Below are 18254 nucleotides of genomic sequence, written 5' to 3' on the forward strand. Positions count from 1 at the left end.
TTTTCATAAAGTCCTGCAGAAGTTCATTTCTGGTTCCTTTGTTAGTAAATTTCAGTTAATAGATACATTATTTTTGTCTGAAAATGCTTGGGTGAATGCCTGTCCTCTTGGTTCTATCTATCTATCTATCTATCTATCTATCTATCTATCTATCTATCTATCTATCTATCTATCTACATATCTATGAGTGAACTGGAGCACAGAACAGGTCAATAACAATATGGGGCTTCAGCTATACAAACAGTATTACAAGCTGGGATCATGTACTCACTAAGAAGTGATTTACTAGACTTAAAGCCTTTTTAGATAGAACAGCTAAAATCACAGAACAAAATTATGCATAAGTATATCTTGAAAAGAAAATTCAACTTATCAGAGTGAGGATTTTCTCCCCAAAGGAGGATAAATGGATAGGTGAGCTGGGGAGGCAGAAGAAAGCTATTAAAGTGGGGCAGGTTTTCCTTCCACTTAAGCCAGGGGGTTGGTTAATGTTTGATCATCTTCTCTCCAGAAATTCCCTCCAACTCTTGTTCAAACCTGATTCTTCAATGATAAATTTAAAATAACTACACATGTTTACCTCTTTGTTTAGAAATCAGATTGCACCTCAATAACTGAAATGTTTTCTATTGTCTATGTCTCACCATTCCCTTTCTTACAACACAGAAACGGAACCACTATAGTCACCCAAATACTATGGTAAGTTCTTTTTGTTACCATAAATATAACCTAAAACCTAATTTTACCTTTGCAAAACTAGTTTTCCATACCTGGCAACTCCTAAATGATGTCTTTATACTGTGAGCTCACTGTGTATTCGGAACACCAACCCCTGAAAAAGCTTAAGCCAGAGTAGCACAATGGAAGAAACAAACAAACCCAAAACAAAAACAAAGCCAAAATCACACTCGGAAATACTTAACTGTATATAGACATATATGCAAAGAATGGAATTATCCAAATGACTAATAACATACCCAAAGAGAAATTTTTAATTTATCCCAACCATTTCAGAATTTTATCCCCCAAAGCTCTTCTTTAATCAAATTATTTACTAGATATATTTATGTAATTTAAAAAAATGAAAGTTGCTACAAACCTAGGGTTACCTTTAAAACATATAAGGTTTAAAAAAAAAGTAGTTAGCCTTGTGAAACAAAGAAAGGAGAGTCAAATTACCTGCATGCAGGCTGGGGATGTGCCTGAATCCAAACCGCTGCATTTACCATTCATTATACTGCTGCATTATTGGGGGAAGGGGAGTTTAGAAGGGCACTGACCCCAAAAGTTCTCAATACTTCTCACTCATCATCAGGAAGGGGGAAGAAGGAAAGGTTTTTCTCTGGGTAATATTTTGTTTGTTTGTTTTTGGTTTTTTGGCTCCTGAAAAGGCTGGCAAAGAACAGTAACAGTGCAAACAGTTAGAATATTTCTTCCAAAGCAATTTTTTTAAATGCAAAACATTAAGGAATTTAAAATGCCAAACTTCCATTAATATAGAAATAACTTTCACTAGAGTTAAGCAGCCACCCCAAAACAGCATGGCAAAATGGCACTGGTATAAAGGAAATAAAATACCACACAAAAATCCAAAAGCAAAACTGAAAATATTTCGAATTAAACCTGGAAGACTAGAAGATTCCAACAGCAGATTTCTGTCCACTACTGAAACATTCCAAAATCCAAGCTTCAAAGGCGCCTAAATGTATTTTAAATGAAACTTTTGTTTTGTTTTGCTTTTTTTAAGGAAGAAAAAAAGAAAAAAAGAGCAGTGAACCTGATACAAATCCTGTAATATATTATTTTTTTAAATCCTAGTACAACAAAAACAAATTTTAAATGAAATGAAACAAACAAACAAACAAATAAAAACAGTAGCAGCGGAGGTTACCTGTCTGAGCACCTACATTTTCTTAGGAGGGGATCGTGTCTCACCAGCCATATGGCCCATAAACCTTCTCAAAAGGAGTGAGCCAGGAGAAAAATATAACGTAAGATTTGATTCACAATGTCTCTAAGCCCCCCGGCCCCCAAACTGGGGATTCACTGAAATGTAGAGGATTTGTTTTTCCATTGCTTTCTCCTTCAGAAAAAAGATGATTTTAAAAGTCAATGACTTCTTTCAATGCCTCCGATACATTCTCAAAGTCTGATAAAGTGTTTGATGAAATCAAGTCTCTTGCTGAATATCTCTAATGTTCCGAGGTGTTTTCTTATTGAGAGCATACAAATAAAGAGCTCAAAGTTCAGTGGAGAAAAAGCCAGCAATTATAGGCAGCAAAAAGGAAAAAAACCATTAAAATTTTAAAATAGTTTATGAATACTTCATACTTATATATGTGAATGATTATTTACATATACTAAAGTCCAGTCTTCAAAATAGATTACATAAAACAATATAAAAAGGATGGCTTTTAAAATACAGTTAATAATTACAATTTTTATAATGTACAAATATTACAAGAATTCAAATTTTGATATAATCAAACATATTTGACAAACATTTTTACCTATCAAAATAGCAATGGAAATTATACAAAAGGTATTACACAATTATTAAAATAAACTTAACTTTCACTTAAATATCAGCTGTTGTTCATTTAGGTTCTTATAGAATTTTTGTTCCTATGTTCTTTACCTTAATTTTTGAGGGAGTACAAGCAGATAACCATGGTTTTGAAGTATAAGGTGACCATTCTTGCCCTTTTCATTCTAACATGTCAGTGTATATCCAAGAAGTTGCTTGGTAAAGTTATATTGTAACATGGTGTGAATGAACAAAAAATAGATAAATGATAAGTAAACTGCAGGGTAAATAATTTTCAGATATTTCTTATAGTTGATTAACTTGATGGAGATTTCAATAAAAGAAAAGCAACTACAGATTTTTCTAGTCCCTTTCCCTCTAATACAAACCTTGAGCTTTTGATCAAAAAGAGATTGTTCTATTTCCATTAATCTATGTATGTGTGACATATAACTAAAGGATACATATTGTAAGTGGCAATCTGATGGTCTCTACACAATCATACGATGATTTAACTAAGCAGGGAATTTGTCTTCTTTTATTTTTCTGCTATTGAATAACACAAATTTCCCAATGAATGGTCAACTCAGTGAAAGAAATTCCAAACACACTTCTGTTAATGGTACCAAGTACCAATACTTACATGTGGTGTGAGTCCCCCAGTAACTCTGCTCAACTCATATTCTTTTAGATGTGATTAGAATATTCTAAGGTAAATTAGAAATTCTTAGGTGTTTTTATGAGGTGAAATGAAACACTGCACAGATTAAGTACTATTCTATTTGTCGACAATCAACCTTTCACTCAATTTTAATATTATTTAATTCTATGGTAAAAACAAATTTTATTACATTCCTTTTAAAATGCGGAAAAAAACTGTACACGTAAGCATGATCAAATCAAACCTCTGTTAGAGCTGGTAATACTGATCTTTTATTATTGCCTCGAAGTCTCTCTAGTAGTGTCCAAGAAATTATGTTTAAGGTCCATCTGAAGGAAAATGGCATTGAAGAGGCAAGCAAGCTTGGGTAAAAGTTTGAGGATTGTAGGGTGATGGAACTTGCTGATGAAAAATTACGCTGCGTTTTTTTAGCATTCTCTAGTTTTAACACACCTTCCAAACCCATTCATTGGGGTAGTTATTACCCATGTTTTAAAGGCTCAGATCATATGCAGTTTGGGTGTTTTTATAAACTCAGAACTTAAAAGAAATATAGAATGGAAAATACTGAAGGATTGAGTGTAGGGCTCAACACTGCTAACTAAGCCCCCCAACAGAAAAAGTCCAGTTCACTCCACCCCAAATTCTAGGAGTAAAAAAGGAAATGCATAGCCAGAAGTGTTAAAAGAGAAGCAAGTAGCCTTGAATAAACCATACACGGAACAGTCTAGAAGCAAAGAATAAACCACATAAGACATATACACAGAAAGGCAAGGAAGTATCTATTCTGCTTACATCTTCAGGTAGTTCTCTCTACCCCATTGGAGTTTTAGTTATGAGCACAACTCAATTTTCAAAAATGAAACTTGTGTTTCCCATCATGCTCCATTTTGTACGATCTATCCTTTTTGACTGGATGATGTAAACAAAAAGCAAAATACATACACATGCATGCGTGCACACAGAAACACACACACATATACTCCCTCCTACAATGTGAAAAATTCATATATAATGCTGGCCTTAGAAATCACTTCAGTTTTATACTCAAGAACTTAGAAGCCCTTGATCGGTCCCCCAAATTTTTGTCTTTACCCTTGTCCAACCACCAAAAGAAAAAGTGAAAAAATAATGCATGTGTACTTCAAGTCAGTGTCTTGTTAACAAAAAAGGTAGCATTTTCTTCACTTGGCCATTGTTAAAGATGAAGGCATAGAGCAGGGAATGTTAGACTATCATGTATTTAAAATTGGGGGGGAAAAAGGCAACATTAACAGAGCATATATCCTTCAAAAAGACTAAAACACTAATAAATACAAGGCAATGCACATATTTTAAACTAATGTAATTTTATCTACATTGGAATAAATGTTATTCTGTATGCCAGACATTGCAATACTGTTCATTTCACTTTCATCATGCAAACATGCCAATTTTGTCATTAAAAAGTCTTTATTGGGTGTTATTTACTTTGCCCTTCCACCTAAATCCAAGGGCGGGGAGGGGGGAGGAGGCAACAACAACAAAAAGAAATAGAAAACCAATGAGTCCCTTAAGATTTTATAAACAATTATAGAGACATACAACTGCTAGTTAATATGGAAAAGGCAGAAGTTTAAGATTTGTATTTTTTTAATTCCTCTAATTTGGCAGTTTTCCCAAACCAACACAAATGTTTTAATACAAAGTCATATGATTCTGAAAATTTTACCAACTATACAAAAACAAAGGACCATGAAAAAAAAAGTGTATATTCCTCATGGTCCAAAGGCATACAAATATTTGAGTAATTTAAAAGGCTACGTATGAAAACTTGATGTTTTTCCATATCCCACTTCTTCTGCCACTTCAAGCTAGATCTGGAGGATTTATAATTTTTTTAAAAAGCAGTCACATGGTAACAGCAGAGGTGTTGTCTATCTATCTCCCTCTTCTCTCAACTCAATTTTCTCTCATCTTCCTGAGGATTTTCCATGAACAGCATTGCAAGTTTGGTTAAAAAATAATAATAATGGGGGAGGGGGATAGTACGTTTTACAAGGGTTTTGTTGGTTAATTATTTACCAGTGGAGTCACTCCACCAGGAGTTTGATCTCATTGGCTAGCAGCTGGTTCATGTTGAACAGGCCCCCTGGGAGCTTGGTGAGCAGCTCCCGCTCCGTGCTTTCAGGGTCGCTGTCAACAGAGCTGGAACTTGCGCTCATGTTGTCAACAGCAGTGCTGGCTTGGGGACCCAGCTCCGGCTCACTAGTCTCACTGGCAGTGGACACCACGGAGAGCAGGGACATACGCCGGGTGAGCCGGCCAGAGGGCAGAAGGGAGGCGGCATAGTCCGCAATGATACCAGCTACATCTAGATTACAAGCCTTATCAAAGGCGATGAAACCTACATTTGCATTGGCTTCGCAGACACAGAAGGAGCCGTCATCTTTCATCAACAGGTCAATGCCACATACATCCATTCCCAGGATATTAGACACCTGGATAGCTAGTTGCTTCCCTTGTTCACTTAATGAGCACATCATCCCCACACCACCTGAAAAAAAACAGAAAGTAAGTTACCAAAATGATAAAAATTTTGGTGTGAAACTAAAGGTACCCTCTAAAGCTAACTTGCTCTTCTGAATTAGTAGTAAATATAAAACTCTTTTAACATTAGGATTTTTAAATGTGTGTTTTCTTCATTACAAGTCTCCCTCTCACTATTTGTTCTAAGAACTGATGGCTTAGCCCCAAACATTTTTACTTCTTGTGATTTCCTATATGTAGTCTACATATCCACTTCACATCATTCTATACCTGTACTACACTTCCTATTTCATGGGGAAAGCTGGATGGATGTAGAAAAATGATGTAGCAAGTATCTGCTTTTCCACAATTGTGAAAAAGTATATACTTCCCAAATGACAGTAATGTTATTTTAACTTTAAAATTATTTTTATTTTAATAAATCATTTTATTGGGGGCTCTTACAATCCACAGGTCAATTTTATCAACTAATTTATATCATTTCTAAAACATTTTCTTTCTACTTAAGCCTTTGGTATCAGCTCTTCCCCCCCACCCCCTCCATTTCAACCTCATGAACCGTTGAGCATTTATAAATAATTCATATTTAACACCGTCCGCTGTTTCCCTTCACTCACATTTCTGTGGTCCATCCCCTTAGGGTATGGCAGGGCAGGGATGTTCTGAGTCAACCAATGCAATTGGTTCCACCTTCCCAGTACCCGTCAACCAATGTAATTGGTTCTACTTTCCCCCTACCCTCCTGGTACCGCCACTCCTATTTCTGTTCCTGAGGGGTTTATCTGTCCTGGATTCTGTGTGTCTAGAGCTCTTGTCTGTACCAGTGTACATGGTTTGGTCTAGCCAGATTTGTAAGGTAGAACTGGGGTCATGATTGGGGCGGTGGGGAGGATTAAGGAACTAGAGGAATGTGTGTTTCACTGATGCTACTATACTGTACCCTGGCTGATTCATCCCTTACATGTGACCCTTCTGTAAGGGGGATGTCCAATTGTCTACAGCTGGGCTTTGGGTCTCCTTCTGACCCTCCTCTTTCACCTCACCAAATGACAGGGATTCACTAGTTTCCTGAAACCTAGACTTACATTGCACACAAAAGATCTGACCAAGCTGTGTGGCAGCATGTGTTCAATGAACACAAATAGGCAAACATAGATTTAATAAAATAAAAACTCAAAAACTAGAGCAAACGGCTATGCACTTAATAACTGGAAGGTTGCTGACTCGAGACCACCAAAAGGTACATAGGAAGAAACGCCTGGAAATCTGTATAAGAAAAGGTCAAAGCCATCGAAAATCCACCTTAAAAAAACAAACCCCAAAGCTAAAAATATTAAGAATGGCATTAGCAGCCTTTCTATACAAAAGCCCTTTCAATTCAAAATTTGAAGAAATCTGTACAGAAAATTAAAATATATGAATTAACACCAAAAAGTGAATGACCATAAACATCTAAAAATATATGTACCTTCAAACAAAACTATGTGAAAATTACTGTCTGTTTTGACTAAAAGGGCTTACTAAACTCCAGGTTGACAAGTAAAAATAGACACCTAAAATTTTTCTGTTAAGATCTTACAGCAAAAAAAAAAGATCTTATAGCAGTTTTATAGCCAGTTTTTAGGCAAAAAGAGTAAATTACCAACAAAAGAAAAAGATCACAGCAGATTTACACATTCAACTTCAACAACGAAACCTAAAAGGCAACAAAATTAAAGTCAAGATTCTCTAAAAATCTAAGAATTCCTTCAGAAATGGTAATATTTTTACCTTCAGGGATAAAGGAAAAAAAAAGATATGTGAGGGAAGCTCTATCAATCACATAACCCCCACGATCCATCAGTAAAAAACAAATACAATAATTTAACAAATGACCAAGAATAAAGACCTAAAGGGATGATGAAGCTATGGAATAAAGCTATGGAATAAAGCAGTGGGTAATGACCCTTGAATACGTTACTGTTAAGGAGCTTTGAGGCAGTTCATGATTTCACATACCAAAGCAACAAAAAACACTGCCCGGTTTTACACCATTCTCACAGCTGTTGCTTATTGTGTCCATAAAAATAAGTTTTTTACATGTGGAAAAACAATGCTTTTAACTTGCTAAGTAAAAAGATCACTAGTTTACATGAATACATACTATACATATATATATATACTACAAATATACCTGCACTGATTTTTACCTAGTGAGCAGTTGCTTTGCATCCTTCCATCTGTTGAACAACGTAACATGGTGCCAACCACCCGGCCTCCCACAACAATCACTCTTACATCACGCCCATGGGACTCTTTAACATATTTCTGGAACAGGTATGGAGCTTCATGGCGAATAAGATGGCTTAGATCAGCCAAATGATGCTTATCTCGGGCCAAGAAAACAGCCTTGCCTGTGATTGAGAAAGAATAAAAACAGTAAGTCATGAAATTGTGGGCAGGTAATATGCACTACCTGTATTTTCTTGAATCCCAGAAAACCTGCCTCTTCAATATCAACTGCAATTATTTAAAAGTTTTATTTTGTTTAACTAATACATAGTTAGAACACAGAGTGGAAAAGACTACATGAAAACAAAGTTATTATCTCCTACTGCAAACTCATTTTAGTACAGTATATGTAAAGGTTAGGTTGTGTGCTCATCAAATCAGCTCTGACGCATAGTGACCCATGTATAACTATTCATCATTCTTATAACTGCTATTTTTTCTTCCATTGTTGCAACCACTGTGTCAGTACATCTTGGTAAGGAACTTTTTCTTTTTCACTTGCCCTCTACTTAACCAAGCTTGCAAGATGTCCTTATCCAAGGAAGGGTCTTTTCTGATAATACTCCAAAATACATGCAATGAAGTTTTAAAATCCTTGCTTCAAAAGATCATTTTGGCCCTTGAACGAACAAGCTTTTATTTCTTGTTGTTGTGTTTTGTTTTTTGTGATTGGCTTGTTGTTTTGTTGCATGGTTTTGCTGTCTTGTTTTTGTGCGTGTTATTATCTCCCCAGGTCTGTCTAAATAAGACTGGCTGGATGAACAATTTGGAGGAGAAAACAACAGGACCGACAGTTCTGGGGGACATAGGAGAGGGGAAGATTGGGGTTGGAATGGAAGTGCTGTTAACAAACCCAGGGACAAGGGAACAACAAGTGATCCAAATAGGTGGTGAGGAGGGTGTAGGAGGCCTGGCAGGGCGTGAGCAAGGGTAATGTAACTGAAAGGAATTACTGAAACCCTAATGAAGGCTGGACATGATAGTGGGACAAGAGGAAAGTAAAAGGAAATTCAGGAAAGAAGTAGGAGGCAAAGGGCATTTATAGAGGTCTAAATACAGACATGTATACATGTAAATATATTTATATACGAGGATGTGGAAATACATCTATGTGCATATATGTATAAGTTTAGTATTAAGGTAGCAGATGGACATTGGGCCTCTACTCAAGTACTCCCTCAATGCAATACATTGTTCTATTAAACTGGCATTCCATGATGCTCACCTTTCGGACACAATTGCTGAAGAAAAATGTGTACATAAGCAAATGTGATGAAGAAAGCTGATGGTACCCGGCTATCAAAAGACATAGTCTGGGGTCTTAAAGGCTTGAAGGTAAACAAGCAGCCATCTAGCTCAGAAACAACAAAGCCCACATGGAAGAAGCACACCAGCCTGTGTGATCTCGAGGTGTCGAAGGGATCAGATATCAGGCATCATCAGAAAAATCATATCATTGTGAATGAGGGCGAATACGGAATGTAGACCCAAAGCCCATCTGTAGGCAAGTGGACATCCCCTTAGAGAAGGGTCGTAGGGAGGAGACGAGACAGTCAGGGTGCAGTGTAGCAACGATGAAACATACTAACTTTCCTCTAGTTCTTAAATGTCTCCCCCCGCCCCCACCATCATGATCCCAATTCTACCTTACAAATCTGGCTAGAACAGAAGATGTACACTGGTATATCTAGGAACTGGAAACAGAATCCAGAGCAGATGATCCCTCCAGGACCCATGGTGAAAGTGGCGATACCAGGAGGGTGGAGGATGGGTGGGGTGGAAATGGGGAACCGATTACAAGTATCCTCATATAACCTCCTCCTGGGGAGATGGACAACAGAAAAGTAGGTGAAGGGAGACATCGGACAGTGTAAGATATGACAAAATAATAATTTATAAATTATCAAGGGTTCATGAGGGATGGGGGAGCGGGGAAGGAGGGGAAAATGAGAAGCTGATACCAGGGGCTTAAGTGGAGAGCAAATGTTTTAAGAATGATGCGGTCAATGAATATACAAATGTGCTTTACACAATTGATGTATGTATGGATTGTGATAAGAGTTTTATGAGCCCTAAAAAATGATTAAAAAATAAAAAGACCTCAACCGGGGGGTGGGAGGATCATTCTGGCTGCTTTCTTTGAGCCAGATTTGCTTGTCATTCTGGCAACTTGTGGTATTTTCAATATTCTTCACCAACACCATAATTAAAACATATAGATTATTTCTCAGTATTTCTTATACACTGCCCAGTTTTCACAGGTATATAGGTGAATGAAAATACTTTGGATTGACTCAGGTGCACATTAATTCTCAAAATAACATCTTTGCTCTTTAACACTTTAAGAGTCCTTTGCAGCAGATTCACCCAATGCAGCACATGGTTTTGATTTCTTGGCTATTTCCATTTTGGATGACATCAAAATGAAATCTGATGGCTTCAATTTTTTCTGTTTATAATGATGCTGCCTATTGTTCCAGCTGCCATGGTTCTTATCTTCTTTATATAGAGTTGTAATCCATACTGCAACTGTAATCTTTGATCTTTATTGGGAAGTGTTTCAAGTCTCTAATTTCCTTCTAGCAAGCAAGGCTGTGTCATATGCACACTGCAGACTGTTCATGAAATTTCCTCAGTCCTGATGGCTCTTCATAGCCCAGATTCTTGGATTATTTGCTCAGCATGAAGATAAAATAAGTATAGTGAAAGGATATAACCTTTTCTGGTTTTAAAACAATGCAATTTCCTCTTGTTAGAACAACTGTATATAGGCAGTTTTTGCATGAGCACAAGAAACTGTTCTAGAATCTTCATTCTTCACAATGTTACCCAGTTATTATAAGCCGAACAGTTAAATATTCTTACAGTCAGAAAAACAGAAATTAACATACTTCTGGTTTCTTTGGTTAGAGCCAAGATCCATTGTACATCAGCAATGATATTCCTTGTTCCATGTCTTCTACTGAATCTAGTTTGAATTTCTAACTGGCAGCTGCAATCATTTTTAAATTATCTTCAGTAAAGTCTTATGTGTGTGATATTAACATTCATGATACTGTTTGACATTATCAGCATTTTGCCTGGTCACTTCTCTTTGAAAAGGATACAAACATAGATCTGTTTCAGTCTTTTGGCCATGTAGCTATCTTTCAAATTTCTCTGCTACCCACTATTATAGTACTTGATTTTGATTTGAAACATTTCAATTGATATCTCATCAGTTCCTGGAAGCTTATTTTTCACTAATGCCTTCAATGCAGAGTGCGGCTGGATTCCTTTCAACACCATCAATTAATGATCACGTTACCTCTTCACATGGTAACAATTCACAAAAGCAAAAGGATACAAATAGTCTTTATTGCTATCAGTGGAAGAATGAATGAGTAAACTTTGGTATGTAAATAGATAGATAGATAGATAGATAGATAGATAGATAGATAGATAGATAGATAGATAGATAGATACAATGGAGTAATATGTACCAGTAAAAATTAACATCTCATACACGGATGAATTTGGGAAGACATCAGGCTGAGTGAAATTAATCAGAAAAGGAACAGACCATCAATGAATTCACATTCATGTTCAAGTTGAAGCCTTGAAAAATTAAAACAAGTTCAAAAGAACCAAAATACAACCTTGAATATAACTCACCTAAATTTGGAGACCATATCAAGTACAGAGTTGACATAATGAACACTAATAACTGAAGACCAGATGTATTATGGAATGACATCAAGACATCATACATGAAGAAAACAAAAGGTCATAAAAAAGACACAAAACAGATGACAGAGAAATTTGCTGCATTTGGAAAACAGCTAAAGCAAATGAAAGAAATGATGCAGCAAAAGAGCTGAACAGATTTCAAAGGACAGCTCAAACATATAAAATAAATTAATTGTTAAAATATCTGGAATAGAAATCCAATAAGCACCAGAAAATATTTCAAGCCTTGATTTGCAAAATGGAAGGATTCTAAGAGCAAAATATTCAATGATACAGGAAGCATCAAAAGAATATTCAGTATCCTGAATGAATTAGTCACAGATGAACTATTTCAAGATACAGCATACAATCAAGAATCTATGGCACTACTATTGAAGCCCTGCATAATGGTTATGTATTGGACTGCTAAACATAAACAAGCAATTGTAATGAAGTAAAAATTTCAAGCTGTCCTGGAGGCACCTCTGTAGCTAATGTAATACCCAGGGAGAGATGGTCTATGACATACAGATGCAACCTAGAAGGTCACATTTGTCTATGCCAAGAAATTTGGAAGGCACCTACCTGGCCTACCAACTGAAAAAGATCAACAGTGGTGCCCATTCCAACGAAAGGTAACTCAACAGAATGCTTAAGTTATCCAAGAGACACAAATGACCAAGAGACTAATATGACACAAAAGTAAAATTTTACTGAAGACAATTAAAATACACTTGCAATGGTACATTAATATGGAAATGCCAGAAATTCAAGTTGGACTCAGAAGGACATGAAACAAAAGGTATTATTGCTGGTGTTAGATGGGTCATGACTGAAAAACTAGAGAATACCAGAAAGATGTCTGCTTGTATTTCAATGACTATGGCAAAGGCATTTAACGGTGTGGCTTATAACAAACTATATATAATGTTGTGAAGATTGGGAATGTGAGAAAAATTCCTTAGGCTCATGCAGAAACTGAATATAGATTAAGAGGCAGTCGTTCCAACAGAACAAGGTAATACTGCACGGTTTAACATCAGGAACATACCACTGAGAGGATTCAATTCACAATAGAACAAAACCTTGTCTACTCCTGCAATATCCTTACACTTGCTGTATCTGAGACTATTGTTGCAGCTACTGGGTCAATTCATCTCATGGAGATTGTCTCTTTTTTCACTGACCCTCTACTTTACCCAGGGCAAGGTCCTTGTTTATGTGACATGACTCTATCCATTTACCAAATTATTCAATCTGTATGCTGAGCAAATAATCTAAGATGCTGGCTTCACAATCAATGATCACATAAACATAAATCAAGCAATCGTGTCTGCTGTATATAACGAGTGATTAAAAACAAGGACGTCCACTTTGAGCACTAAGGCCACCAGATCTAAGCCATGCTATTTCTAGCCTCATAGGCATGCAGAAGCTGGACAGTACCTAAGACTGAAGATGAGCTGATAACTTTGGATTTTGATATTGGAACGAATATGAAATACACCATGGACTGACAGAAGAAACAAATCTCTCTTGGAAAAACTATACGGCCTGGGTGCTCCTTAGAAGCAAGAATGGGGAGATACAAGAGTAACAGGGGAATGATAGATACAAGAGTATACAAGATACAAGAGTATCAGGGGATAGATACAAGAGTAACAGGGGAATGACATTATGCTTGGTAAAGGAAAGGGTCAATGAAAAAGGAGTACGAATCTCGATGAGACAATGTGAGACAGTGGCTGCAACAATAGGCTCAGACATAACAATTGTGAGGATAGTACAGGACGGGAAAATGTTTTTGTCTGTTGAACATCCGGTTGCTATGAGCTGGATCCAATTCAGGGGCATGTTAACAGCAGTCACACACAACTCTTCTGTTCCTCAGCTACACCCACCATGTTTTAAGTGCTCACTAGCCACCATACTGATCAGTGTAGAATAAAAATATTCCCATCATACCCAGGGAGAATATGAAATAGTAAGTCTTTCAATTAATGAATACAGTATAATCCTTTATCCTTTTCAATGTCTTTCAATAAAGCTTTGTAATTTTCTCCAAATAGGTCTTACTGATCTTTTTAATAGGTAAATTCCCAGCCTCCTTATTTAAGTGCTATTTTAAATAATATTAAAATATTTAAATCCTAATTGCTTTTCATGTATATGTATGCAACTTATTTCTATACACAAGTTTTATGTCTATGAAGCTTGCTAAATCGTTCTTATAAGCTCTAAAAACGTTTATAAATTATTTTACATAAAAAAAACCCAATACATAATTTACAATACACTAGAAAGGAAGCTACTGGAGTTAGTAATCAAAGATCCTTCTATTGTACAGAAGTAAAGGTGCCGACTAAATTGAAGCTCAGTGTAAGTACGCATGTTACAATTTCTAGAATGTCCACTAGAACAGAAATAACTTATTGCCAAATCGAACTGAAAATAAACTTCTATAAATTTGAAGTACCATGTAGCCAACAGATTTCATTTCCTCTTATAGTCTTTGCAATTTATTTCAAATGTTATAAATTACATTATTAGATAATCAGAAAACTAGTTAATACAAGCAAATAGAAAATCTAAATAGTTGCATTAACCTGATAAAGAAAAAAGTACTTTATAATATAATCACCCTATTCATCAATATTTCTCAAAGGTATTCTTAATTTTCAAGAATAATTCACAATCCTGTGTTATAACAACAACTCATACACACCTCTATGGCCCCGTGTATTCTTCACTACCATTGGGAACTCTAATACTTCTGCTTCATCAATCATTTTAGCAAAATTTTCATGGCCACCTAGCAAACAAACAAAACAAATTTAAGAACCACAACTGAACGTTAGCTATATATTTTATCTACATTAAAGGCAGTGGCAGCAGATGGTAAGACCCTATAGCTCTATTTGTTTTTTCTCTTGGAGATAAAAACATAACCTGAAAGTACGAATAATGCCTATTTAAAACAAACACAACTTTTACAATGAGTAACAGCTGCTTTACAAATATATACATTCTGATATCCAACTTAAAATAAATTAAGTACTTTTCAGGTACCATATCTTCCTGATTCTGTATCACTTTTCAGATTCTAAATTCTCATTTCTTTATTACCCAAGTGACAGTATACAGAATTCCCTGGTCAAATTAAGAAACTGAAGAGTCAGTCACTAAAGAAAGTTGACAATATGGTGAGCTTAGGTGAGTGCACATAGCATTCTCTTTATTATCAAAATACGCGTAGTGATTTTCTTACTCAGCTAATAGTCATTGTTTTTTCTAGACTTAACTACTCAGTGTAAAATCTAGTTCCTTTTCTTCTTCTCAGTAGCAAATGATATAGTAGCAAGATTAATGTAAAAGTGGATTCTAGTTATAACATAAATTTGCATTTTACAAATATTAAGATTCCGTTCCAAAATCTTAAACTTTAAAAATTTAACCTTTACTCCTTTCCATTTTCCAAAAATGAAAATTGTAGACTGATCATAACCTGTATCTCAAAACATTTTCAATTTATTCAAATGAGTCTCGTTTGAGGCAACTGACAAAAAACAGAAACTGTATCCATATGTGCTGTACAATCAAGGGGAATTCCCATCTTTAGAATCTTAAAAATAAGTATGATTTCCACTTGGGAAAATTGGTTGTTAATTGATATTTGACTCAATACTAAAAGCAAGCACAAAAAGCTTTTGCAACAATCTGGCATATTTTTGACATTTTATAAGAGTGTTGAACTATAGTAGACTGGCTTTTTTAACAAGTCTCTTTAACACAGATACCTAAAGAAGCATAAATATAAACCATACCTAGTACAGTGTCATTTTTTAAAAAGTATAAAAATGTCTAGAGTTAATACAGAACTGTTAAAAAGATAGATACCAAGAAATTTAACAAAATTGTATTTAAATACAACCACATCTCTGTGAATGTATGAGAGAGCAATAGAAATAAAAAGTATTTTAACAAAGATTAAACCACATGTATTTGTTTACATATTGTCTATAGGAATTTTCACACTATAACAGCATAGCAGAATTTTTCTATGGAGCTCTTAGGATCTGCAAAGTTACAATCTAGCTTTATACAAGTTTGTAAATCCTAGTCTACTCCTGATCATGGAAATAAATCTTGATGTGATTCAACATTTCCATACATAGCTTGCTACAATTAAGTTACCTCTATAAGAGGTTTTCTCACTTTCATAAATTTCCATTTTGTCACATAATGCTATTATTTACATAGCTTTCAAAGTTATCAATTCTCCAAAGTTTAAGCTACACATTCTGTCAGTGAACTCACCATAAGAAAAAGTATCTGGCAGAGGAACACCATGGCCAGCCAACTCTTGAAATGTCCAGAACTTATTAACACAGTTCAGGATGGCTTGAGGCCTGTTCATCAACCGACACCCCATCTTCTCCAGGTGGCGCAAAACAGTGATGTCACTATCACTTTGTACCCAAGGAGTTGGAACTCTCACTACGACCACCTGGGGGTAGGCAGTGATTAGTTCTCCATTAATCCGCAGCCCTGCAATATATTCGAATTGAAATAAGAATGGTTAGAAGGAAAAATACAATTGAGGACCAGAAACATACCAGAGCAGGGTAGGCAGGGTAAAAAAAAAACACCCATATCCACTAATTGTTAATGTTTGGTTTTAATGGAGACATTCCTTCTTAAAAAAGTCCCTCCCTAATTAAATAACTACTTGTCTGTCAATTTGTCATATATATATATATATGGTGGCTTATGTATTCCTGTGATGCTGAATGCTATGTCATAGCATTTCAAATAGCAGCATGGTCAAAGTAAACAGTTTTCAGCAGCTGAAATTGAAAAACAATAAATTTAGCAAGTCCATGAGAGCCAAAATATGACCTTGAAAATTTCAATGTCAAATTTGAAGCAATGAACACTAATGACAGAAGACCTGATGAGCTCTGGGATAACAAAAACATCATACATTCAGAAAGCAAAAAAGTCATTTAAAAAGGCAGGAGGGAAAGAGAAGATCAAGGTGGATGTCAGAGGAGACTATAGACTTGTTCTCGATAGATTCATTAGAAAGGGTAAATAGGAGAAATGATGAAGTCAAAGAACTGAACCAAAAATTTCAAAGGGCAGCTTGAGAAGACAAAATTAAAAAGAAATGGGCAAAGACCTACAGTTAGAAAACTAAAAAAGAATACAGTCAAGCATATCTTCAAATTGAAAGAACTCAAAGAACTAAAGCCTCTGAAGGTAAACCAGTGGCCATCTAGCTCAGAAGCAGCAAACCCCACATGGAAGAAATACGGAGGGGTCCTCAAACTGCGGCCCACAGAGGACATTTATTTATCCGGCCCACAGGGTATTTTTGTACCATTTGTTTGCCCACAGGGTATTTTTGCACCATTTGTTTTTCTACTTCAAAATAAGATATGTGCAGTGTGCATAGGAATTTGTTCATAGTTTTTTTTTAAACTATAGTCCGGCCCTCTAACAGGTGTGAGGGACAGTGAACTGACCCCATTTAAAAAGTTTGAGGACCCCTGGGTCAAAGGGATCAGGTATTAAGCATCAAAGAACAAAATATCATATCATTGTATGCTCACCTCCCCGATTGCTGAAGACAAATGTGGTGAAGAAAGCTGATGGTGCCCGGCTATCAAGATATAGTCTGGTGTCTTAAAGGCTTGAAGATAAACAAGCAACCATCTAGCCCAGAAGCAACAAAGCCCATATGGAAGAAGCGCACCAGCCTTTGTGATCACCAGGTGCCAAAGGGATGAGGTGTCAGGCATCAAAAAACAAAAAAATCTTATCATTGTGAATGAGGGGGAGTGAAGATATGGGACCCATAGCCCATAGGTAGGCAACTTTCAGAAGGGTCACAGGGAGGAGTCAAGCCAGTCAGGGCGGAATGTAGCAATGATGAAACATACAACTTCCCTCTAGTTCTTAAATGCTTCTCTGCCTCCCCCACCCGCCACTATCATGATCCTGGTTCTATCTTACAAATCCAGCTCTGGTATAGATAGAAAATGGAAACACAAGGAGTCCAGGATGGATGATCCCTTCAGGACCAGCGGTGAGTGGTGATACCGGGAGGGTAAAGGGAAGGTGGGGTAGAAAGGGGGAGCCAATTACAAAGATCTACATATAACCTCTTCCTGGGGGGTGGGGGGAGGTGTGGACAACAGAAAAGTGGGTGGAGGGAGATGTTGCAGTGTGTAAGATATGACAAAATAATAATAATTTATAAATTATCAGTGGTTCATGAGAGGGAGGGGAAAAAGTGAGGAGCTGATACCAAGGGCTCACGTAGAAAGCAAATGTTTTGATAATGAGGGCAACAAATGTACAAATGCGCTTGACACAATGGACGTACATATGGATTGTGATAAGAGTTGCATGTGTCTCAATAAAATGATTTAAAAAAATTTCAAGCCTCAAGTCACAATATTGAAAGATTCTATGGGCAAACTATTGAAGGATGCAGGAAGCATCAGAAGATGGTGGAAAGAAAACAGTCACGGTACCAATAAAGAACTGGTT

At 36.2% G+C, this 18254-nt stretch overlaps 1 protein-coding gene across 2 annotated transcripts in view; it reads right to left on the bottom strand.

The window, feature by feature from the left end:
* Positions 1-1435: 1435 nt before the first annotated feature.
* RIMKLB (ribosomal modification protein rimK like family member B) overlaps positions 1436-18254 on the bottom strand; it is a 56721-nt gene continuing 39902 nt past the window's right edge. Inside the window, exons 3-6 of one of the 2 annotated variants that reach the window (XM_075552093.1) lie at positions 16014-16244; positions 14422-14508; positions 7907-8110; positions 1436-5724 (exon numbers count right to left, since the gene is read on the bottom strand). In XM_075552093.1, the coding sequence (XP_075408208.1) occupies positions 5261-5724; positions 7907-8110; positions 14422-14508; positions 16014-16244 (986 nt within the window). In that variant the 3' untranslated portion in view covers positions 1436-5260. The remainder of the gene's footprint in view (positions 5725-7906; positions 8111-14421; positions 14509-16013; positions 16245-18254) is intronic. The other variant, XM_075552092.1, reaches the window with a different exon arrangement.

The sequence above is a fragment of the Tenrec ecaudatus genome, chromosome 6 (genome assembly GCF_050624435.1).
Source record: "Tenrec ecaudatus isolate mTenEca1 chromosome 6, mTenEca1.hap1, whole genome shotgun sequence".
In the NCBI taxonomy this organism is placed as follows: Eukaryota; Metazoa; Chordata; class Mammalia; order Afrosoricida; family Tenrecidae; genus Tenrec; species Tenrec ecaudatus.